Source organism: Nothobranchius furzeri, chromosome 2 (genome assembly GCF_043380555.1).
Source record: "Nothobranchius furzeri strain GRZ-AD chromosome 2, NfurGRZ-RIMD1, whole genome shotgun sequence".
NCBI lineage: Eukaryota > Metazoa > Chordata > Actinopteri > Cyprinodontiformes > Nothobranchiidae > Nothobranchius > Nothobranchius furzeri.
The window spans coordinates 27,735,094-27,759,769 of record NC_091742.1 but is presented as its reverse complement, the minus strand read 5'-3'; the positions used below and the strand labels follow the sequence as shown (position 1 = coordinate 27,759,769).

Below are 24,676 nucleotides of genomic sequence, written 5' to 3'. Positions count from 1 at the left end.
GACTCAAGACCACAGTCTCAGCTTTAGACAATGTTCTCAGCTGCTTCACAGCTCATCCCATAATACTGTATTACAGAAAGCGGAATCACGTCAGTTCAAAAGCAAACAATGTTTTTTTAGAGCACCATAAGCAGTTCTTTAAGTGGGCCGGTATGCACCGGTACGCAGTACAGGCACTTCCCATTTTCCTCTCAGCGTACCAGGACTTTTTTTCTAGGGTACAGAGAGTCTTGGTAGTGTTTCCACTCGATTTTTATTTGAAATCTCTGAGACTTCTGAAAAACATTATCTGTTCGTCTTCTAGTAAACACCAACCACGCACAGCCCCACCAGCGCTGCAGCGAAACAGAAATATAGATCGTGAATGTGCTTCACTTGAAAGTGAGATTGTTGTTAGAAACAAATGGAAAATATTGTAGGCAGAAATTATGAGCCAGAGGATGATTCTGTCTGGATGTGGACTGGAGATGTAATTTTACAGCAGCCCTCATGATCGTTTAAATGACCATTAAGTACATTAATTTCATTGTGTAATTTCCCATTTGGACCAAAACAAATCTTAATCTTCTTGAATGATGGATTTCTGGTTGTAACTGGGTTAGGGTTAGGTCAACCCAGTTACAGCTGCTTCTATTGAGTGAACACATGTGGACTACTGAGACCTTCAGTGTTGCGGTTCCCCCGTTCTACCACTAGATGCTGTTCCTACGCATGGTCTGAAGTTTTCTCATGTTTAGGAACAGAACAGGTACAAAACGATGAACACCACACAAAGTGTCAATTTGCTCCTACACACGATATACGCTCAGATCTTTTCGTAAGTACGGTTGATGCATGAGACCCCAGGTGTACATGTTTCATCCTCTTTATGCATTATGCGTATTATCTTGTGTTTATGAAGATAATTTTAAGTCTCACCTTTGTTTTAGGAAGAGTTGGATGTGTTTTATTCACAACTCTTAAACACTTATTACCCAGAACATTTTCGGGGTTCTTTAGGTCGCTGATCGTAGAAACGCGACTTTACAGGAACAAAGGAGCAAGAGACAGAATATATAGATATTTATTCACGTCTTAGCTCATGCAAAGATACAGCTCCTGTAAACAAAATCATGTCAGATAAATGTGTAGATTCCTTCTTTCCTTGTGTGAAACAATGGGATGTATAATATGTGGAAGTTAGGGCTCAAAGCAAACGCTACACAAAGCCACGATCCCCCTGCAAAACATTTTGCTCCCTCTTCTCAGCAAACTGATCGAATCTTCTCCAGCTTAGCTTAGAGAAAACAAAAATCCTCCGACAAAAGTCGGTCATTCTGGGCCCTCAAAGCAATCTGGAGCTCAGAATCAGCAAATAAATTCTGAAGTAAGCGATGTGAAATTACATTTAAGACATCTGTGATTGATAAGTACAACCAGGAGAACAATTCCACAGATACACAATTAAAACATTTGATTTGGAAAAGAACCCCCTTCCACTGAGAATCTAAACGTCTTCAGCTCACACGGCCTTCATGTTGGATCGGAACATTTCACAGCAAATGATTTGTGTTAGACTTCCAAATAATCTCCCATTTAGCTTAAAAACAGCAGTTTCAACGGTTTAGTGAATACAGCCGACGCTGGCTTTGTGGGGATTTGGCGTCAGAAAGGTCAAATAAGAACCTTTACTTTAAAAATTAGGATAATTATTAATGTTTAAAGTAGTTTAGGTCTTCTCTAAATCAAATGCGTGCTTGGATGAAGAATTGAGTGCAGAATGAATCCCTAAATGTTACTCAAGCCAGTATCTCAATGGCCTGAGTAACATTAGCAACTTGACAATTTTCCATTAGAATTAAAATGAATTGGTCGTCGTCGTCTTCCTCCGCTCATCCGGGTCCGGGTCGCGGGAGCAGCATCCCAACTAGGGAGCTCCAGACCGTCCTCTCCCCGGCCACCTCCACCAGCTCCTCCGGCAGGACCCCAAGGCGTTCCCGGACCAGATTGGAGATGTAACTTCTCCAACGTGTCCTGGGTCAACCCGGGGGCCTCCTGCCAGCAGGACATGCCCGAAACACCTCCCCAGGGTTAGGGTTAGGAGGCATCCTGACCAGATGCCCAAACCACCTCAACAAACTCCTTTCGATCCGGAGGAGCAGCGGTTCTACTCCGAGGCCCTCCCAAATGTCCGAGCTCCTCACCCTATCTCTAAGGCTGAGCCCGGCCACCCTACGGAGGAAACTCATTTCGGCCGCTTGTATCCGCGATCTCGTTCTTTCGGTCATTACCCAAAGCTCATGACCATAGGTGAGGATTGGGACGTAGATCGACCGGTAAATCGAGAGCCTGGCTTTCTGGCTCAGCTCCCTCTTCACCTCGACAGATCGGCTCAGCGTCCGCATCACTGTAGACGCCAAACCAATCCGCCTGTCGATCTACCGATCCCTCCTACCCTCACTCGTGAACAAGACCTCGAGATACTTAAACTCCTCCACTTAAGGTAGGACCTCTCCTCCGACCCGGAGTTGGCAAGCCACCCTATCCGATCGAGAACCATGGTCTCAGATTTGGAGGTGCTGATCCTCATCCCAGCCGCTTCACACTCGGCCGCGAACCTACCCAGCAAGAGCTGAAGGTCAGAGCTGGATGAAGCTAGAAGGACCACATCATCCGCAAAAAGCAGAGACGAGATTCTCCTGCCACCAAACTCGACACACTCCACACCACGGCTGCGCCTAGAAATTCTGTCCATAAAGGTAATGAACAGAACCGGTGACAAAGGGCAGCCCTGGCGAAGTCCAACCCTCACCGGGAACAGGTCCAACTTACTACAAGCTATGTGGACCAAATTTACGCTCCTCTGGTAAAGGGACTGAACGGCCCTTAACAGAAAGCCACCCACCCCATACTCCTGGAGCGTCCCCCACAGGGTGCCCCTGGGGACACGGTCATAAGCCTTCTCCAAATCCATAAAACACATGTGGATTAGTTGGGCAAACTCCCATGCCCCCTCCATCACCCTTGCAAGGGTACAGAGCTGGTCCACAGTTCCACGGCCAGGACGATAACCACATTGCTCCTCCTCAATCTGAGATTCAACTATAGATCGGACCCTCCCTCCAGTACCTTGGAGTAGACCTTTCCAGGGAGGCTGAGGAGTGTGATCCCCCTATAGTTGGAACACACCCTCAGGTCACCCTTCTTAAAGATGGGGACCGCCACCCCGGTCTGCCACTCCCTAGGAACTGCCCCCGATGACCACGCAATGTTGCAGAGACGTGTCAACCATGACAGCCCTACAACATCCATAGCCTTGAGATACCCAGGACGAACCTCATCCGCCCCCGGGGGCCCTGCAGCTGTGTAGTTGTTTGACTACCTCAGCAACTTCTGCCCCCGAGATTGGACAGTCCATCCCCAGGCCTCCCAGCTCTGGTTCCTCCTCGGAATGCGCGTAGGTGGGATTGAGGAGCTCTTCAAAGTATTCCTTCCACCGTCCAAATATAGCCCCAGTTGACGTCAGCAGCTCCCCATCCCCACTGTAAACAGTGTGAGCGAGTTGCTGCCTTCCTCTCCTGAGGCGCTGGACAGTTTGCCAGAACCTCTTTGGAGCCGATCGATAGTCTTTCTCCATGGCCTCACCAAACTCCTCCCACGCCCGAGATTTAGCCTCGGCAACTGCCACTGCTGCACCTCGCTTGGCTAACTGAATTGGTCTGCAGTCAAATTCTGCGTTTGCTAAAACTTCAAATAAAATGTGTAAAATTTCTTGTTTAATTTTAATCTGAAATTATTAGCAACTTAAGCTCTTCTACTCAACAAAGTGTGGTTGCCATCTGCTCCAAAAATCCATCACATTCCTCAAAGATCTTAGTTGAGGGGAGCTACACTGAAAAGTGGGGACTCACATCGACTTTGTGAAGATCAGGATAAGAAACAGAACCCTGGGAAGTGCCTGACTGAAACAACGGAGTTGGAGTTGGACGTCCTGTTTCAGAAATGTAAATGGTAAACTTTTCAGAAGCAAGATTTTGTTTTTATCCCAAAAGAAGAAAAAAAAAACATCTAAGGTCAACACCAACACGTACAAACACGTTTAAACCCATAAGTGATCCACCGCTTTAAAAATACTCAATGAATTATGTTTGTGCTGAAGTCTCCTAGTGTTGAAGATCCCTGGTCCAGCATCAAGACCTCTAAAACCAAGCGTGTCCTGGACCGTCTGAACTGCTGATTCAGCTCCAGAGAGTTGGGGTCAGTCTTTTCGTGTTTGAACAGTCAATGCCACCAAAACCTCATACAGGATGATTTCATCACAAGTTTATTTAACGTATTGCTGCTTCATGGTTTGCTTACAGGTAGGCTCCTTGGATCATGTCATAACCCTGAATCAGAAATGGATTAGAGGAGCAGGGGTGAAGAGCAGGGCAGAGGCCACGCTGAAGAGAGATGATTGTAACGAGCCCGCCCGCCCCCCCCCATACACACACATCATTAGGACTGTGTGTTAGCTCTCTGGGCACATTCCTACTTATTGTCATGTCAGTAGATTTAAAAATATAGATATTCATCATCATGCTGTACAAATTCCAGATCCCATTAGATACATTTAATAGATTTGTCTTTAGTTTTTAAACAGGCACCATAGTGTTACCCTGAACAGGAATGTTAGAAAACATATAAAAAACTAATCAAAGCAGCTATGAAGAGGCAGCCGCAACAACAATCAAATACATCCCAGAACACAAATCATCATCTTACAGTCTTGTAGGGTTTAAAATCAAACATCTGTGCTTCATAAAATCATGAGTGGAAGTTAGGTGAGGAAAACCAGCACCCGCTGCTTTGCTCAAAGTCAGTAGTACTGAGAGTGATCCTTGTCCCGGAGGACCAGAAAAACACCCGCGTGAAGGGCAGAAGGCAGGAGAGCCAGAGCCTTCCGCCACAGGAGCTCAGTAAGGCCTCAGTTTGTTGGCTTTTACGTTGGCAACATTTTTAAACAGATGAGAGAAACATTCATCTGTAACTAAATACACTTAGCTTTAAAATAAAATGTGTGCAAAATGTAAATCTTACAAATATAGAAAGTTTCTTCTCATAGATTGCTGAAGGGTTGTAGTGAGGGTGGTTTGTGAGTCACCACCTAGTCCTCCTAGTCAGTTCAACCACCCGCCCATGGCCCTTCTCATCCACTCCAAATGGACTGGGGGCTGACTGGCCTTGAGGCTTGCTGTAGACTAGGCTCCATGCTTCACGTTAAGTGGATGGTCCGCTTTAGATCCTCTACCTCCATCTGTGGCAACACAAGCAGAAAATGATAAGTACAAAGGGCAGAATCAGACTCGGAGCGGTTTGCAAATAGACTGGGACCACAACTAGCCTAGCACCAGCTCTCAGCTTTAACCACGATAAGCTTTGCTGTACCAACCCTATGTAAAAGTTCAGTAGAAGACCCACTTACTAAACAGTGGTACACTCATTTCAAATGTAATTACATGTAATCTGAGAGTTTATATGAAAATGGGGACATGTTGATTAAGACCTATAACTAGAATATTTTATGACTTTTTAAGACCCATTCAGCAAAGACTATTCTGCTTAAAACACCAAGAACACCAGGAACCATGAAGTTTTTGTTTTCTTCTCTGAACTATCCGTTGTCCTGCTGACATATTTCTCCTTGCTGAAGCAGTCGGTAAACGAGGCATCCTGCTGTTTTCAGTCTTTTGGAATGTCAATAATGGCAAGAGCACTAGAACCTGGTAAGTTGTCCTAGATAGCTTTGCTCCTGTTTCTTTGCCTGAGTTAACCAAACTAGTTAACTCTATGAAGACCTCTGCATGCCCCCTCCACATCTTACCCTCATCTTTGTTTAAAAGTGCTTTTCAGTCCATCGGTCCCAGCGTGCTCTCTATAATTAATGCTTCTCTGGTCTCTGGTCAGGTCCCTGCTTACTTTACGAACGCTGTAATCCACCCGCTTCTTAAAAAACCGAGTCTCAACCCCTCTCTCCATAGCAGCTTCAGACCAATCTCTAAACTTCCGTTCATCTCCAAGATCTTGGAAAAGGTTGTGGCTAAACAACTCACAGCTGCTCTTGATGAACATAACATCTATGATTGCTTCCAGTCAGGTTTTCGTAGAGCTCATTCTACTGAAACAGCTCTTCTTAGGGTCTCTAATGACCTTCTGACTCACAGTGATGCAGGGGACTGTTCTGTTCTGGTCCTGCTGGACCTGACTGCAGCCTTCGACACTGATGACCATCACCTGCTACTGGAGAGGCTGAGAGACTGGGTAGGCCTATCAGGATCTGCTCTGGAGTTGTTCTCTTCTTCTTTCTCTGTGGCCGTCCTTCACCACCTCCCTTACCCATGGTGTCCCACAAGGTTCTGTGCTGGGGTCTCTGCTCTTCCTCTTCTATCTGCTCCCTCTTCAGCACATCCTGAGCTCCTATAAAGGAATCTCCTACCATCTTTATGCAGATGACATCCAACTGTACACCTCCTGTAAGCCCCATGAGATGTCTAAGCTGCAGCTGTTACACACCTGCTTAGACTCCATTAAAACCTGGATGGTGGGAGCTTTCTTCAGCTGAATGAAGATAAGACAAGCTGGTTCCCAAAGTCAGATTCTGTAGGTCAGCTTTCTTCTCACACCAAACCCTCTGTCAGGAACCTTGGTGTGACCTTTAACCCTCCCACTGTCCTAATGGGTGTGACCCGGCGAGGAGAGTTGACCATTGAGCAGGATTGATGGTTCATCGCTTGGGTCCATGTGGCAGGAGTGAGGAGTGAGCACCACCTCACCCCTGCTACCTGGACCTCAAGGGATAAACCATCAATCCTGCTCCATGGTCAACTTTTTCCTTGCGGGGTCACACATAAAGACAGTGTGAGGGTTAACTCATGGCCTTACATGGACAAGCACCATCTTACATAGGTGATCTTCTCAGTCGCTACACCCCCAGCAGGTCCCTGAGGTCCAGTGATCAAAGCCTACTGGTTGTGCAGCACCAGGCTAAAGACCAAAGGTGACAGATCATCTGCTGCTGTGGCCCCCAGACTCTGGAACTCTCTCCCCCTGAGCCTGAGATCAGTGGACTCAGTGGTCTCCTTTAAAAAGCAGCTGAACACTCACCTGTCCAGGCTTTTGCATGACCTCCATCACCACCCTCTCCTGTTTCAGATCTTTCTACCAAATCTGACTTTCCCCGGATCCACGGACTACCTTTCTTATTCATTTTCTCTTTTCCTTTCCATACAATTTTTTTATCAATATTCTTTTCTACATAATTTAAAAAATCGTTCTCATTTTTCTTGTGAAGCACCTGGTGCTTCTATCTTGAGAGGCACTATATAAAAGATCTTTCTTCTTTTTGAAGTTATAAATGCCTCTGACAAACATTCAGATGGCTCACACTTTAGAGATTATAGCATGCAAAATCAACTTTTTGGAGCCTGTGACCATGTTACATAGTCAGTCCCTCATGAAAAATATCCCACAAGTTGTTTTTGGCCTCATGCATGCATTTTCCTCTCTCAGCTGCATCTTCCTTTTAGTACTACTAAGCTATTGCAAAAGTCTGAATGGGGCATGGTTGCATCACCATGTCTCACTTCTCCCCTTCCAGGTGGTGCTGAATGCAGATTCCTCCTCCGCTGGACTGTAAACAGTCACACCCAGTCTCTCCAAGTAGCTAGCAGGGAATTTAATCTCCAGGGATTTAATTCTCAATTATTCTGCACTCTGCACTCACCGAGTAAGACATGGCGGCCACTGGGAAAAGTCGTGGTGCGTCTGTTAACTGCAGCTGGTGTGTTATTAAAGCTGCTTTGCTGGTTGATCTAATCTTACGTATGAAATGAGTGGAATTCATGGCGATTCCAAGAATCTGGTTTCACGATTGAAGGACTGGCCAACGGAAATAACATTTTGGACAAAAAATACGTCTTAGTAGTGCCAATGATATTAGTTGGTCATATACTGTGCCCTTTAACAGCTGTGCCTGCTTCTGAGTGATGGACTCTGGACCAAGGTCTGAGAACGCTTCGAAGCAGGAGTTCTCAAACCTTTGGGGACCAGAGACCTCTAACGAGGGTAACATGTTTTCAAGGACCCTGTGATGGTTCATGGTTTTTCCAGCCAAGTCTAAGAAACTACACCTAAAAATACTTTTTAAGAAACAATGTGTAGTTTTTTACTGTTAATCTCAGGAAATATCCATCGAAATGTTGTTGGAAAGGAATGAAATGATGCCCAGTTGTTGAAAAATACGGGCGGCTTCGTAATGTATAATCATAAAATTCAGGTTTAAGATACATGGGAGCTGGTCCAAGTTTCTGGGCGACGCCACATTAGATGCCATGTTTCCTTCTATGGGAGCCTGTGAGGACAAAATGCATTTACTGATTTGTAACAAGCGGTTACAAAACTTTCCGCATTCATAAACGTTATTTTACACATTTACGCTTCACTCGCTGCCAGTTATGAAAAGGAGTCTAATGTGCTTGTCATTTTGCCTGAGGTTGCACACCAGAGGGTTTTTTACCCTAATGGCCATCCGTTGGTAAGGTCTTACTTGAAAAAAGTACAGCTTGCTTGCAGTGATTTAGGTATGTACTCCCCCATCACCAGGGAAAATACACATTGTCACTTTAACCCTCCCACTGTCTTTATGGGTGACCCCGCGAGGAAAGTTGACCATTGAGCAGGATTGATGGCTTCTCCCTTGAGGTCCATGTGCCAGGGGTGAGGTGGTGCTCACTCCTCACCCCTGCCACGTGGACCTCAAGGGATAAACCATCAATCCTGCTCAATGGTCAACTTTCCTCACGGGGTCACACCCATTAGGACAGTGGGAGGGTTAATAAATATAATGACTATTAGGGATGCACCGAACATTCGGCCATCAAACCTTTTTGGCCGAAACACCTAAATGACCAAAACAACACAGCAAAATAGGCCATCAGGTGATCCCCGTTTTCATTTAATCTCACCCCACCCTCATGTGGCTACTTGCTCTTAGCTTCATAAAGTTCTTCCCCTTTTAGTAATGCTGTTTTATTATGATCATTGTTTTAATTCGGGACTAGTTTGTTTTGAGCGTAATGAAAAAGTAGTGAAGTGTTGGATAAATTATGGATACATTATTTATTATTTTATTTTTATTTTATTAATTATTTTATTATTTTTTAAACAAAAGCTTCATCCAATTCATTTTACCCTGGCAACAGACAGGCGTTTGACCTTGCCTCTTTCCAGTCCTGGCTTATCAGTAAGAACGCCCTGTGCCAGCGCCTGCTTTTCCATCTCGCCTAGCAACGCCGTCGCTCTCAAAGTTTTTAAGTCATTAGCTCCCAAAAGTTACGGTAAAACTCAGTGGCAACTCCGTTTGTTTTTGTTAGACCTTCTACGTCAAACCGGAAGTGGGTTTGGTCCAGTAAAGTTTTCACAGTAAGAGTCAAACTAATTTGGAGCAGTTTTTCTGATTCAGCATCGGTTTAGATCATTTAGACTCGCGCTCTGAATTCCACATTTTCAGTGCAGCTGAAGTGAAGGAACCTTAAAGTCAAGCCACTCCCGGAGAACCAGATTCTCCTGAGCACACGGAAGACTACGTTGACCAACTCGGGGTCCAAAAATCGTATAGTCCCAGAAGGCTTCACACAAGCGATCGATTTTGGCCCCACTACTATTCTCCCTATATCTCCTACCTCTGGGTGACCTATTCCACAAGCATGACGTGTCATTCCATCTATATGCTGACGATTGCCAGGTCATTTTCCCAATTAGGCGTGGTGGTTTATGCACCATTCAACCTTTGTTGGACTGCCTGGAGGACATCAAGCTATGGTTGGCTCAGAACTACTTGTGTTTCAACAAAAACAAGACTGAAGTAATTCTTTTTACTCCACCAAAGACCCTAGGAGGTGCCCAAGGGCTTGATTTTTCCACACTGGCACCGCATCAGAAGGCGGTGGTCACTAACCTAGGGGTAAAGTTGGACGTAGAGCTCAGATTTGAGGCTCAAGTGAACGGAATCGTGAGATCTTGCTTCTTTCATCTACACCGTATAGCGAAAATTAAGCCATTTCTGTCACGTAGTCATATGGAAACTGTGATCCATGCCTTTGTTACCTGCAGGCTGGATTATTGCAACTCATTATATGCGGGGCTTAGGCAAGCTCCAATAGCACGCCTCCAGGCGGTTCAGAACTCGGCTGCTCGGTTGTTAACATCTACCAGGAGGTCTGAACATATTACACCGGTCCTACGTGCCTTGCTTTGGCTCCCTGTCTCCTATCACATCAGGTTTAAGGTAACCCTGTTTGTGTTTAAGGCGTTAAACTCAGGGGCACCTAGATACCTTTCTGACATCATCCACCGACATGTCCCGGTGCGTTCCCTTAGGTCAGCTGACCAGAGACTACCAACCATGCCCAGGTACAGCCTGAAGTCTCGTGGGAGTCGTGCCTTTTCAGTGCTCGGACCAAGTCTTTGGAATGAGCTGCCAGCCGACGTAAAGCAGGTCAAATCACTTGAGATCTTTAAAAGCCGACTAGAAACACATCTGCTCTCGTTGGCGTTTGGACACTGAAGTTGGGATTGCGTGGGCAGCATCACTTTGAATGTGTCTGGATCTGATTTTGGAAAAAGGACTGATATGGACTGCGAACTTGAACTCGGGATTTCTTGTTGTATTTTGAATGGTTATATGTCTGTTTTATTGTTGTGATTTTTATTGGTGTACAGTGCTTTGTTTGTCCGTTTTGGGCATGTGAAAGCGCTTTATAAATAAAGTTGATTTGATTTCATTTGAAGCGAGGACTCCTCCGGCTGTTTCAGCCCCTTTGGTCACCCCTGGCAACGGAACAGGTCTGTGTGTGTCATTTCATTTGGCTGACTTTTATGCTAATCTGATTAGTGAATCCAGATCATCCAATTTTATGGCGTGTTTTATTTCGATCCAAATTCATGTTAGCTCTCAAGATTTATCCTTTATCTGCTGCAATGAACTCTTATTTGCTTACACACACACACACACACACTTCCCATAAACTTACATGGAACTTCACTTATTCCCTTTTAAAATTATTCCCAGTTCCACTATAATCTTGCGTGTCTCCAAATTTCCACTTTTATTACATTTCAGTTATTTCATATCACTGCCATAAAGCTTTGGGTTTCACCATTTTCTTAATTCCATGCATGAAACTATAAGATATGTTTGATCCATTTGTCAAATGTATTAACTGATGTTTGTAATAAACTCACAGAAACGTAAATAACGCCCGATCATTTCTAACAATCTCGAGAATAGTCGGCGCGTTCTGGCAAGAATTCATCCTTCAGGTTCATTTGTGGTGTTAAATTTGAGACTGATTACATTGAACAAATCTGAACATCAATTCAAGTGTTTCAAGTTCACACTAACAAAGACTTGGTGGCGCCCCAATTAATGAATATAAGATTATAAACGACTAAACAAGCTAAATCTACACCACATTTGATATGTATAGAGATATAAGTCTATATTTATCGCTGCAACTGCACACTTTCAAAGGAAAATTCACATGACATTTTATACGGTTTGTGATGACAATGAATGATTTTAATTTTTTGCCATATTCATCTACACCCACTGAGTACCATGAGTCTTCAGAGCTAAGGATTATTCCCTGGAGCGGTACCAAAACAATTCAAATCCATTTTGTACTCCCTGAGGAATGTTCGGTTCATTTTGGGCATGCGATTTTTGATCAGAATTCACAGAAACAGGCCTAGAGGTTAAGAGGTTAAGCCAATGAGTAATTAAAGTTAAAGTTAAAGTCCCATTAGTTGTCACACACACAGGTGTGTGTGCGAAATTTGTTCTCCGCATTTGACCCATCCCCTGGGGGAGCGGTGAGCTGCAGACACAGCCATTTGGTGGTTTAACCCCCCAATCCAACCCCTTAATGCTGAGTGTCAAGCAGGGAGGCATTGGGTCCCATTTTTTCAAAGTCTTTGGTATGACCCGACCAGGAATCGAACCCTGATCTCCCAGTCTCAGGGCGGACACTCTACCACTAGGCCACTGAGCTGGTAATGGACGCTGACAGAGCAGCATGTGGTCGTTAAAGCTGCTGATGCTACCTGCAGAGTCACACGCTTTAGTCGCTCCTCCTCCAGCTCTCCTCGCAGATCCGAAATTTCTTTCCTGGAAACGGAAAAACACACAAACACAACTTAAAAGTCTGTGCTCAACAGAGACAATTCAAAGAGAAACCGGTCTTGTGTTAGTTGTGATGGAAAGTAAATTCACCATCTTTGAATTTGTTTTGTGAATTATTACATTGTAAAATAAACTGGTTTTAAAATGAGCCATCTTCAACAAGATAATATCTTGTTATGTGTGAGCGCAACAGGTTGATTGGTGCTGCATCTGCAGTGACCGGCGTTGTACCGGTCTGTCACGTCGTGCCAAGAAAGCTGAGCTGGAAAGCCTAGCTCTTGATTTACTGGTCCATCTACGTTCCAACCCTCATCTGTGGTCACAAGCTGTGGGAAGTGACAGAAAAAATGAGATCGCAGATGTGAGCAGCTGAAATGAGTTTTCTCTGCAGGGTGTCTGGTCTCTCCCTTTAGAAACAGGGTGAGAAGCTCGGTCATCCAGGAGGGGCTCAGAGTAGATCTGCTGCTCCTCCATCGAGACGAGCCAATTGAGCTGGCTCGGACATATGGCTAGAAAGCCTCCTGGATGCCTCCCATGTGAGGTTTTTGAGGAACGTCCAACCAGGAGGAGACCTAAGGGAAGCCTCAGGACACAATGGAGGGACTACGTCTCTAGTCTGGCCTGGGAACGCCTTAGGATTCCCCCGGAGGAGCTTGTCCAAGTCGCTGAGGAGAGGGAAGTCTGGACCTCTCCGTTCAGGCTGCTGTCCCCATGACCCGACTTTGGATAAGAGGAGGAAAAAGGGTGGGTGAGTGGATGGAGGATTCAGTGAGCTAGGGAAAACCAGGGCTTTCATTTTGACGAGTCTGCAGACAGTGATTTATGTCAGCAGGTGGACTTTGAGCTGCTCAATGGTTATTAAACCCTTCTGACAGAATAATTCATATTTAAAATACTACTTAAGTCACACAAGAACAGGCTACTGTAAAAATGTTTAGGCCAATTAGGGCTGTAAACCTCAGGGTTCCTCACGGTACGACTCACATAGGGTAACGCTACAATAATGGATATACTGCACACGTTATAGGTGGAATACGGGACACACAGACTCTAGAGAACACTCTGGTGACCTCTGGTGTTCAGAGGTGGTATTGCAACAACAGGACTAATTTTATGGTCCCCTGGTCTAATTGTACATGGAGGGACTCATTTAGTCAGTGAAATGGCTGTGGCTTTGGTATGATGCATCTGGGTCCAACGATACACGTCATAAACAAAAATCTGTTGTTCCCAACAGTGCTGTACAGGCAAAGAGCCTTACGGATGTACACGAAAAAGGCGTGTGCTGTCACCGAGCTTCAGCAGAAGCTTTGTCTGATAAAAAGTTATGCCGGACTGTGTGGGGGAGCCAACAGCCACAGCCTTTTCTGTGAAATTTCGTAGCGTACCTTTGTGAGGCAGTTCTTACGTACTGCACAGTTTTTATCCAGCTTTGTTCCATCCACACAACTAATCCAAAGGGAGGCCAAATTTAAATTTAAACTTGCTCTATGACTCCACCATATTGTCCATGGTATTCTATTTGGCCTGATGTTTTAACCTCATTCTGATGAGGAGCACCGCCTAATGGTAAAAAAAAAAACATGTAGGAAAAGAGCGTACTGGGACTCTTGAGGTGAAATTTTGTGATATTTTGCTAAATCTGTATTTTGTCCAACCCTGCAGTAAAACAATGCAGTAAAACTACTATTACTACCATCTAAAAATAATAAGAGTAGTTTCATAAGTTGACCAATAAAGGAGAAACATTGGCGGAATAAAAAGATTATGGAGAAAAAGTTCAGACCGGTGTAAGCTTAAATCCGTATGTATTTTATAATAATCTCTAGGGTTTTCTAGGGCATATTTTAGTGCCCCCCCAGGCTCGGCTGATTACGTTTGCTGGGTTTTGAGCAGCTCCACAGACAGCAGCAGCTCCTTTATCTGGCTCCTGAGCTCGTCCAGCTGGGAGCTCGTCTCCGAGGGTTCCAGTTGGGCTTTGCTGCTCCCTAAGACGTCGCCATCTACACTTGAGGCCACCGTTGGGGTTGGCTTCGTGTTCGTGGGCCTGGCAAGTGGTGGTGATGAGCTGTTGATGGAAGGCTGGGAAAACAACACAGAGACAAATGTAAGAGATGGAAGTCTACACTCCTTGTATGGAAAATAAGCAACTGCTTTTGTTTTTTGATTGAGCCCAATTGTGACATTGAAACTCCTATTTTCATAACATAACATTTTTGAAAGAGAATGTGTTAAAATATCACTCAGATAGGTTTATTATTAACTAGGGATGCATCGATGCCACTTTTTTCCAAGCCGATACGATACCGATACTTGGATCAGAGTACTCGCCGATACCGATTACAGATTCTGATACTTCTACCACACACAAAAAATGCAATGATTTGGAATACAGATTTTATTTTCTTCTCTGCTTTCAACAGGAAAAGACTGTGAGGTAGATAAAAAGTACAATATATGAATGGAAATCATCACAAAACTAAATTATTAGGTGAACCGAAATGACAAGTTACAGTGAAGCCATTTTCAAGCAACTGCATTGGTATCGGTTAACTTTTATCGATATCGATACGATACTTGTATCGGTATCGACGCTGATACCGATACAAGTATCGTATCGGTGCATCCCTATTATTAACATCTGTCAATTATTCTTCTGTCTTGCCACAATTTACAATTTGTATCTTTACCCCAGCTTTAGATAAAAAATTTGTGCTATTTCACTTTTGGTAATTATTACAACAGAGTTTTGACAAAGTAATAAAAAACTTCGCTCTATAGCCAAGGTCGACTTCACAGTCGAATCACCAAAGCCAGAAGGCCAGCGACAGTTGGACTGGACTTTGATAAATTATTTACAATCACCGTTTAACATTTTAATATCAGACATGAAAACGGGTCAAGGGTGGGAAAAGTACGAACTCTGCTGATGAAAACACTAAAACCATAAAGAGTCCTAAACTTCCAATAAAAACAGTTAGTTTATATTTGCTGATAATAATAATAATAATAATAATAATAATAATAATAATAATAATAATAATAATAATAATAATAATAATAACAATAACAACACCAGCAGAAGGCTGTGGGCTTGATTAAGATTTAATGACAGCTACCTCCCCTTCACTAACCAGCGAACTAACCCTTCCTTTGGGGACATGTTGTTTTATTATCTCCGTATGTCCATTGTGTCTCTGAGGAGAAGACACAAGCCAACGAGAAGAAAACATCTAACTCAGAAGGTAGACTAAAGCTCCCTCCCAGTTTTCAAGTTGAATTTAACGTGAATTCAAGTCACCTTGGTTCATGAAACTCAACAAAGTTCAGCAAGAACTTCTACAGGCTGACACAACAAAACAATATTATCATTTCTCCGACTGTTCTGAGCGCTTATCTCCTCCGTGTCACCCCCCACCTCCGCCCGCAGCAGCGCAGTAGAGACCCAAGAAGACCCAAAGACGGATTTTAAGCCTAAAACTGGCTCGCCAGAGACAACACAGCCTACAGTTTTGCGTGTCTTTACCACCACGGATCTCTCTGTTGCCCTAACACGACTCACGGTGCTCAAATGAAATGAATCGATCCAAGTCCGATCCCACCCGTTGGCACTCCGCTCAGGCACGGATCGTACAAGCAGGGAAGAGCCGTCTGGAGGTCTACACAGGAGAACTCCAGAAGATGCGTTCGTGCAGGTCGCGCCTCACCGGTTCTGATGGATTTATTTACTTTTTTCAACCGTCAGTGGTGTTAGGAACGCCTTACAGATCCTATTGAAAATTTGCCCCAGTGTTTAATATTGAAACTGGTTAAACTGTAAAATCCGGACTCGCTGTTAAGCTGTCGGCTGTTTTCTTTAATCTTCTTTTAACTTTTAAAACTTGCCCCTTCACATCCAAACACCGCACTAAACAGATCTGAAGCCATTTGTTCCGTCTCTCGTCTCTAAATACCAAATCTGAATACAGATGAACGTAAAGTTACCCTTTTGGCTCCTGTGGGCTTTGTTATGCCCCCATCTTCTTTATCATCCTTTAAGGCCTTCTCAAAGTTCACATCTCTGGAAGGCTGCAAAGGAACACTTTCATTAATTCATCTACTGACAGTCATCAACATATATCAAGGACTTGTTTGATAAAGAATACAACCTTGTGGATGGACTATACTTTAGTAGCATCTTAGTAATTTCTACTCAACCATTCTGTTCCTTATAACCTCTTCAGTTCATTGAGGCTTTAGGGAATCTGTTCATATCAATACATTAATCAATACTTTATTAATCCCAGAGGGAAATTAGAGTTTCAGTACACACAGTTCAGAGATCAGACATACATGGGCAAGACACATGACAAGAATTGGTGACTGTGGTCATTCACAACCCTGAGTCGCACTACCTTAATAGAGATCAGAGGGTTACATGAGGATTGGTTCAGGTGGAGGGAAAAAAGGCACTTCAGAGTTACTCTCCACCAGGAGGGCAGCTTTGCTCTGCAAAAAACACCTCAACATATATGCAACACACTTCAGACAACCCAACATAACATGAGACTCCAATAGGGGGGTGGGGGGGGGGGGGGGGGGGGGGGCCTGGGATCCTGTTTTCCCCCAGCGAGAGCAGCCACTGTAGCCACAGGTGGGAGGGAGATCTTGGGAGAAGCAAAGAGTACATCGACTCCTACAGTTGATGAACTCGCCAGGCTGAAGTCCCCCAATCTGAAGGCGGGCGGGGTGGGGGTGGGGGGGGCAGGTCGGGCTTTCACAGCATCTGTCTGCATTTCTTCGTGGGGATTTGTTGCCGCTCAAGGCTACAAGGGCGTCAGATTCAGATAACAAGAATTTGTTTGGATCAGGCTGAGAACATTTTCCTCTCTGCCTTCAGTCTTTAAACTGATCATTCCAGTCCTTCAGTGGAGCCAATTTTGGGTTTTTAAAACCCGTCCATACCGTCCGGTGACCCTCTCCGAGATGACATCCATTTTGCGCGCTAATACCGGTATCACAGCTAGAACATTGTCCAGCTTACGATTCACCTCGAGTAGTCCCAGTCTGAGAAGTCTCCACACGGACGTCATTCAAATATCTCACTGTTTTAGTAAGGATGTTACCTAGAATCACATGGCTTTTCTGCTTCAGTTATGCTGTCGTAGACGGTCTACTGGGTCAACAACATTTTGAAACTACTTGATACAACAAACATTTTTCGTTATGAATCTGACATCATCTATCAAATTTATATTCTAACTTCTACATCTAGTTACCAGATGTTTAGTGTCCCTGTCCTCCCATGCCGAGAAGACGGTTAACATTCCAGCAGAAGCTGGCAAGCACTCAGAGATAATAAGGTGAACAACTTCTGTTTCAAGAAAAAAACAGCTGGATCTCTCATCTGGGAGTGAAGATCTCAACTGATAACAACAGCAAGTATCTAACAAACCATGCACTTCAAAGGTTGCTGATCAAATAACTGATTACTACGGACTCCTTGATGATTTTTCTGGTATTTGACACCGTCTGTTGTCACCAAAATGTACCTGAAGGCCGTCATGGTGGATCATTGTTCAGAAGGAATTTGTTCTACAATTTATTGCAATAGAAATGACACTCACACAGCTGCCTTCACATGAATTTTAAAATACGTTGGTTTAAATTTGTCGCAACTTAGTGTTTTGATTCATCAATCACTAACTGAAAAACTATTTTTAATTCATGATGAAAGTGTGACTGATAGAATAACCACAGATGTGAGATTCTAGATCCAAAGGTTCAAGAGTCCTAATCTCTCTGTGTGTTCGAATAACAATGTTGAAGAAGGACCTCCATGATGTCCTATTGACCTTCCACACAAGATCATTTTACAACTTTATCTCGAAACCAGAAAGTTTAAAAACTAAAATGTTCTTTTATCATTTGTCAGCATCCTTACCGACTGCGTAAAGTGGGCAGGGAGCCTCCGACCGTGAAACTTTGGTCTGCCAGCAGTTGGGTGGGGGAGCTTATCGGACGTAAGGGACAACTCGTCAAAAAGCTTCAGATCTGTTAGGAACACATGAGACAGGAAAGGTTAGAGCTAAAGAAAACACCAGAGGGAATTACTTTAAGCCAAATGTTTCATCCATCCATCCATTTTCAGCTGCTTATCCGAAGTTGTGTCGTGGGAGCAGCAGCCTACGCAGAGACGGCAAGGCAAGGCAGCTTTATTTATAGAGCACATTTCAAACACAGAGGCAATTCAATGTGCTTTACAATTATCAGGACGTGATATGAAAACACATAAAAACCACAAATTAAAACACACACACAAATGGAATCACAGTTTTGAGGCCCAGACTTTCCTCTCCCCAGCCACGTGGGCCAGCTCCTTCAGAGCAATCTTAAGGCATTCCCTGGCCAGCCGTGTCTTGGGTCTTCCTTTGAGTCTCCTCCCAAATGGACGTGCCCGGAAAACCTCACTAGGGAGGTGTTGAGGAGGCATCCTGACCAAAGGCCCGAGCCACCTAAACTGGCTCCTCTTGATGTGGAGGAGCAGCGGGTCTACTCCAAGCCCCTCCTGGATGACTGAGCTGCTCACATCATCTCTGAGGGAAAGCCCAGACACCCTGTAAAGAAAACTCATTTGGGCTGCTTGTATCCGCAATCTAATTTGTTTTGGTCACTACTCAAATCTTGTGACCAAACGCAACAGTAGGAACAGAATGAATGGTAAATTGTTAGCTAGGCCTTCCAGCTCAGCACTCTCTTTACCATTACAGACCAGTACAATGCCTAGACGCAGCACCAGTCCACCTACTGAGCTCACACTCCATCTTTCCCTTACCCGTGACCCACAGATACTAAACTCCTCCACTTGAGGCAGGACCTCGTGCCTGACCTGGACAACACATTCTGCCATTTTCTGGTTCAAGACCATGGTCTTGGATTTAGCTGTGAACTGCTCCAGCAAATGCTGGAGGTCACTGAGGAGTTTTTTGACCACCTCAGTGACCTCAGTCCAAGAGACTGGAGAGTTCAATCCAAAGTCACATGACTCCGCTTCCTCACTGGAGGACATGCCGGTGGGATTGAGGGGGTTTTCGAAGTACTCCACCCACTGATCCACAATATCCCGAGTAGACCCCACTGTAGACGGTGTTGGTAGCGCACTGCTATCACCTTCTGAGGCACCAGATGGTGGACCAGAATCTCGTCAAAACCATAAGCAGGTCTTGCTCCATGGTCTCACCAAACTCCTCCCATGCCCAAGTTTTTGCCTTGGTGACGACCCAAGCTGATTTCTGATGACCCATTCTGCTGTAGCCACCAGACAAACCAACCAATGCTTTATTCAGGATCAGGGTTGTTGATCAGACATTGCTCGTACCTGAATCTGCAGGTTTGTCCACTGGTTCTACTTTAGGTACGACGGGCAATACAGGCTCTGTGTCAGGCTTTGGTCTGCTGGATGGTAATTCACCATTTTGCCTGCAGTAAAGAGAGAAAAGGTAGTTACGCCAGAAGAGAAGAGTTCTGAGGTGACGTCATACATGCGACGTGCCAATGTCGGATGTGTAGTCATGCTAATCACAAACTTTTACAAGTTATCTTGATACTGATTTTAGGCCATATAAATAGATGAATGCCCACAAGTCTAGATAGATTAACGTCCATTATTGGGATTTTGAGAGGTTGAGGACCAACAAACTGTAAGACAGAGAGGAAATAATCTCTGTCTGGCCCCAAAACTATTTCTAATCAGAACCTGGCGTCCTTGAGCCTGCAAGGCTCCAACGAAAACTCCCCCCAGAAGATATGTGGAATGTGCCGTCGCTATGGCAACTCAACTCTGTCTCCTTTCCCAGCCTGGGCGGGACAGCGGGAAGGCCGCTGAAATGTTCCAGGGTCACTGCAACCCTCCAACCCTCAATGCTCCTCCCCCTATCCACACTGAGGTGACATGCGCTGCTTATCGTGGCTGCAGGAGCTGAAGTGGGGATAGTCCCAACCCACCACCCCACCTAGTGGAAACTTATGTTGTGTTGTCTGAAGTCTGTTGCATATCTGTTTGAGGTGTTTTTTTGCAGCGCAAAGCTGCCCTCCTGGTGGAGAGTAACTCTGAAGTGCCTTTTTTCCCTCCACCTGAACCAATCCTCATGTTACCCTCTGATCTCTATTAAGGTAGCGCGACTCGGGTTGTGAATGACCACAGTCACCAATTCTTGTCATGTGTCTTGCCCATGTATGTCTGATCTCTGAATTGTGTGTACTGAAACTCTAATTTCCCTCTGGGATTAATAAAGTGTCTTTGATATCGCCCAGCCCTAATACTAGAACCATTTCCCTATTTTAGCTTTTAAAACTCATTTAATCCTCGTCTTCGGCTGTTTCAGTACCGCCGACAGGTATCTGAGAATCACAGGAATAAAGTACGTACTTGAAACTTGACGAGGAAGCGAGAGGCTTTTCAGGCTTTTTGGGTGGAACAGGGACAGGCTTCTTGCGTGGTACTGATGGTGGCAGGGGCTTCAAAGGTTTACCATCTGTAGTAGTCTTGTCATCTGCAATAGGAAAGCAAAGAGTGTGGATGAAAAAGAAAACTGAAAGTAAATGGACTAATGTTCACCTTTTTTACCTCTAATTTCACTATTTAATATTTAAGTCTTTTGAACAGAACACATTATGCCTGTAAAAAACAGATCAGTGATAAAACAAGATTCAAAATACTGGTAAGGTGAGAAGATCTGAAGTTTACAAAACAACCAATTCAGAAGGAGGGCAAAAGGAAGTTAGTTCCTGATGGAACACATCAAGCTGTGATGATAATATTCACTCAGAGAAATAGGAAGAGGAAGTCAGGTACCGCCCATGGCTTTTCTGATATCTAGAAATCAATCAGCACAGAGATGGAGTGAAGGTGCAAGAGGAGGAAGAGTTTTTCCATGTCTTGCTGGAGAGTGATGCATTTACTCCAACATATCCACATCACATTTAAATAAGTCTCGTTGGATTCAAGGAAGAGACTGTAAAAGAACACGTCAGAGGTTATCATCACTCATCACTCATCGGGGAGCAGCAACACCAATTACTGAAGTGAAAAACTCGGAGGGAAAAAGGCCTAAAAATCTCTACAGCTGGTTTTCCAAGGGCACTACTCAGAGTAACTCGAGAGCTGCTTAAACCGATCACACCAGGTGACAGCAACCAATACCGTTCGCTCATGTACGTTATCTTTCAACAGAAGATGATTAATAAAACTATTAGTATGAATTTGATCCAGAAGTTGTAGCTCATCTGTGACGACAGTATTGATATTTCTCACCCTGTTGGTGGTTTTAATAGTTGAACAGGTACCGCTTTTTGACGCGTCACACGTCTCCTTTTAAAACATGTTTAAACTGTTCAGAGTACAAATCCAGGCTCTGTCTCGTTGGATTGTTGAAAATAAACTTTGTGCTCTCCATCCATCTGTGGCGGTGCATCAGGGAGCACGTTGCTGCAGGAGAGAGTGAGGGGAAGCCCCGGCCGAGCAGTGATCAAGGCTCCACCAGTCAGAGCTTTATGGTAGAGTAGCCCGTCGAAGCCTCTGCTCAATGCAAAACACACAAAAGGCCACATGGAGTTTGCTAAAAGATACCTGAAGGACCCCAAGATGGTGAGACATAAGATCATCTGGTCTGATGAAACCAAGATAAAACCTTTTGGCCTTAATTGTAAGCCACATGTGTGGAGAAAACCAGGCATGGCTAATCACTTGTCCAATACAGTCCCCACAGTGAAGCATGGCAGTGGCAGCATCATGCTGTGGGAATGTTTTTCAGCTGCAGGGACAGGACGACTGGTTGCAATCAAGGGAACGATGAATGTGGCCTAGTGCAGGGATTTCCGGGAAAAGGACCTACTCCAGAGTGGTCAGGACCTCAGACTGAGCCGACGGTTTACCTTCCAACATGACAATGACCTGAAGCACTCAGCTAAAATAACAAAGGAGTGGATTCAAAGCAACGGTGACTGTCCTTGAATGGCCTAGCCAGAGGCCTGATTCAAACCCAATGGAGCATCTCTGGAGAGACCTAAACATGGACGTCCACCAACGTTCACCATCCAACCTGACAGACCTGGAGAGGATCTGCAAGGAGGAATGTCAGAGGATCCCCAAATCCCGGTGTAAGAAACCTGCTGCATCTTTTCCAAGAAGACTCGTGGCTGTGTCCACTCAAAAGGTGCTTCTACCAAATACTGAGCAAAGGGTCTGAATACTTAGGACTATGTGATATTTCAGGTATTCCTTTTTAATAAATCCGCAAACATTTCTAAAATTCTGTCAGTATGGGGTGCTGTGTGTACATTAATGAGGAAAAAATTTAATGATTTTAGCCAATGGCTGCAATATAACACAGTGAAAAATTGATGGGGGTCTGAATACTTTCTGTACACACTGTCCATTATAAATACAATTAAAATAAGATACATTCACGACAGAAACTTTCCTACATTTAAAAAAAAAGAGCCCAATTTTATGTACAAAAGTTTGTACAAGTTGTACATCTTATTTTGTAGGGAACGACACGTCTGTAGGGTCACTGTTAAAAGCAAAGAGTAAAACAGGTAAAGCAGGGTATCTGCTGGTTCAGGGTATCTAAAGGTTTAAGGGAGCCGCGGATACCCCGTAAAGGAATATCTGAAAAAAATATTGCATTCATCAACAAAGTAATCAAATACTAGTTTCGCGTATTGGTTCAAAAGGATGAGTGCAGAGTTCAGAGGTGGTAGCTGTGAAACTGGGAGCCAACTTAAAAATCTGTTCAAAACAAAACATTTGAATTTGACCAAGTTTTTGACAAAACTGGAAAACATATTTGAAGTTTTTTTTATAACTTTCATCTCCAAATAAATTGTCCTCGTCTTTTCTTTTGCTTAATAACTATAAATGGAAGCACGCTGCCATGAAAAGCATGAAATTGGAGTCAAAGCGATGTTAAACCTCTGGATCATAATTAGATGGAATATAGACTCTGACAGGGTGGACACAGACAGGGGTCTACCTTTATCCTGTAGCTTGACTGAATGAGGCTTCTTGTCGACACTTGGGACATCTGGCTTGGGAGCTGAAAAACAAAACGTGGTCCACCGAGTCACACCTGGCTCAAGCAGTTCAAAACACCTTTTTAAAGCATGTCTCTATTACACACACACACGCGCGCGCACACACACACACACACACGCACACGCATACACACACACACACACACACACACACACACACACACACACACACACCACCTACGTAGAAATCAGAGGTTAATTATGAGCACAGAGCACTAGATGCATCTCACACTGCAAACATCGAGAGCACAGCTCATGTTCAGCATTACAGGCTCATAGAAGTTTGTGTCCGGCCCATCAGCACACTAAGAATTTCCAGACAAACAGGAAGTTGTGCATGCAGACTTGCTAAGAGATAAAAGTGCACGGCTAACTGTAACACAGTGGAGAGCAGGACGTTGCTTCCTGTGCAGACAGGAAACATTGGTGCAAATGTGCATATTGCAAACCCGTCTTAAAACTACTTGATATTATTGATATTTTAATCTCTTTATATTATTGAAGCAATAAATAAAAAAGTCAAGTTTTTTGAAAATAAATAAATAAAAAAGTTGTAATTATTGACCCAAAAAGTCAAGTTAAAAAAAAATAAATAAATAAATAAAAAAGTTGTAATTATTGACCCAAAAAGTCAAGTTTTAAAAATAAATAAATAAATAAGTTGTAATTATTGACCCAAAAAGTCAAGTTTTTTTTAAATAAATAAATAAAAAAGTTGTAATTATTGACCCAAAAAGTCAAGTTTAAAATAAATAAATAAATAAATAAGTTGTAATTATTGACCCAAAAAGTCAAGTTTTTTTTAAATAAATAAATAAAAAGTTGTAATTATTGACCCAAAAAGTCAAGTTTAAAATAAATAAATAAATAAATAAATAAGTTGTAATTATTGACCCGAAAAGTCAAGTTTAAAATAAATAAATAAATAAATAAGTTGTAATTATTGACCCAAAAAGTCAAGTTTAAAATAAATAAATAAATAAATAAGTTGTAATTATTGACCCGAAAAGTCAAGTTTTTTTGAAAATATATAAATAAATAAAAAAGTTGTAATTATTGACCCAAAAAGTCAAGTTTAAAATAAATAAATAAATAAATAAATAAGTTGTAATTATTGACCCAAAAAGTCACGTTTAAAATAAATAAATAAATAAATAAATAAATAAGTTGTAATTATTGACCCAAAAAGTCAAGTTTTTTTGAAAATAAATAAATAAATAAAAAAGTTGTAATTATTGACCCAAAAAGTCAAGTTTTTTTTGAAAATAAATAAATAAATAAAAAAGTTGTAATTATTGACCCAAAAAGTCAAGTTTTTTTTAAAAATAAATAAATAAATAAATAAGTTGTAATTATTGACCCAAATGATTCTTGCACTAGCCTGATCTTGTTAATAGGAAG

At 43.3% G+C, this 24,676-nt stretch overlaps 1 protein-coding gene across 3 annotated transcripts in view; it reads right to left on the bottom strand.

The window, feature by feature from the left end:
- Window positions 1–5,039: 5,039 nt before the first annotated feature.
- Window positions 5,040–24,676, bottom strand: part of cd2ap (CD2-associated protein) — a 73,853-nt gene continuing 54,216 nt past the window's right edge. For all 3 annotated transcript variants that reach the window (XM_054735979.2, XM_054735980.2, XM_054735981.2), the window contains 8 exons: window positions 23,215–23,277; window positions 20,607–20,730; window positions 19,557–19,657; window positions 18,123–18,232; window positions 16,184–16,267; window positions 14,076–14,281; window positions 12,121–12,184; window positions 5,040–5,275 (listed from right to left, as the gene is read on the bottom strand). In XM_054735979.2, coding sequence (XP_054591954.1) covers window positions 5,234–5,275; window positions 12,121–12,184; window positions 14,076–14,281; window positions 16,184–16,267; window positions 18,123–18,232; window positions 19,557–19,657; window positions 20,607–20,730; window positions 23,215–23,277 — 794 coding nt within the window. In that variant the 3' untranslated portion in view covers window positions 5,040–5,233. The remainder of the gene's footprint in view (window positions 5,276–12,120; window positions 12,185–14,075; window positions 14,282–16,183; window positions 16,268–18,122; window positions 18,233–19,556; window positions 19,658–20,606; window positions 20,731–23,214; window positions 23,278–24,676) is intronic.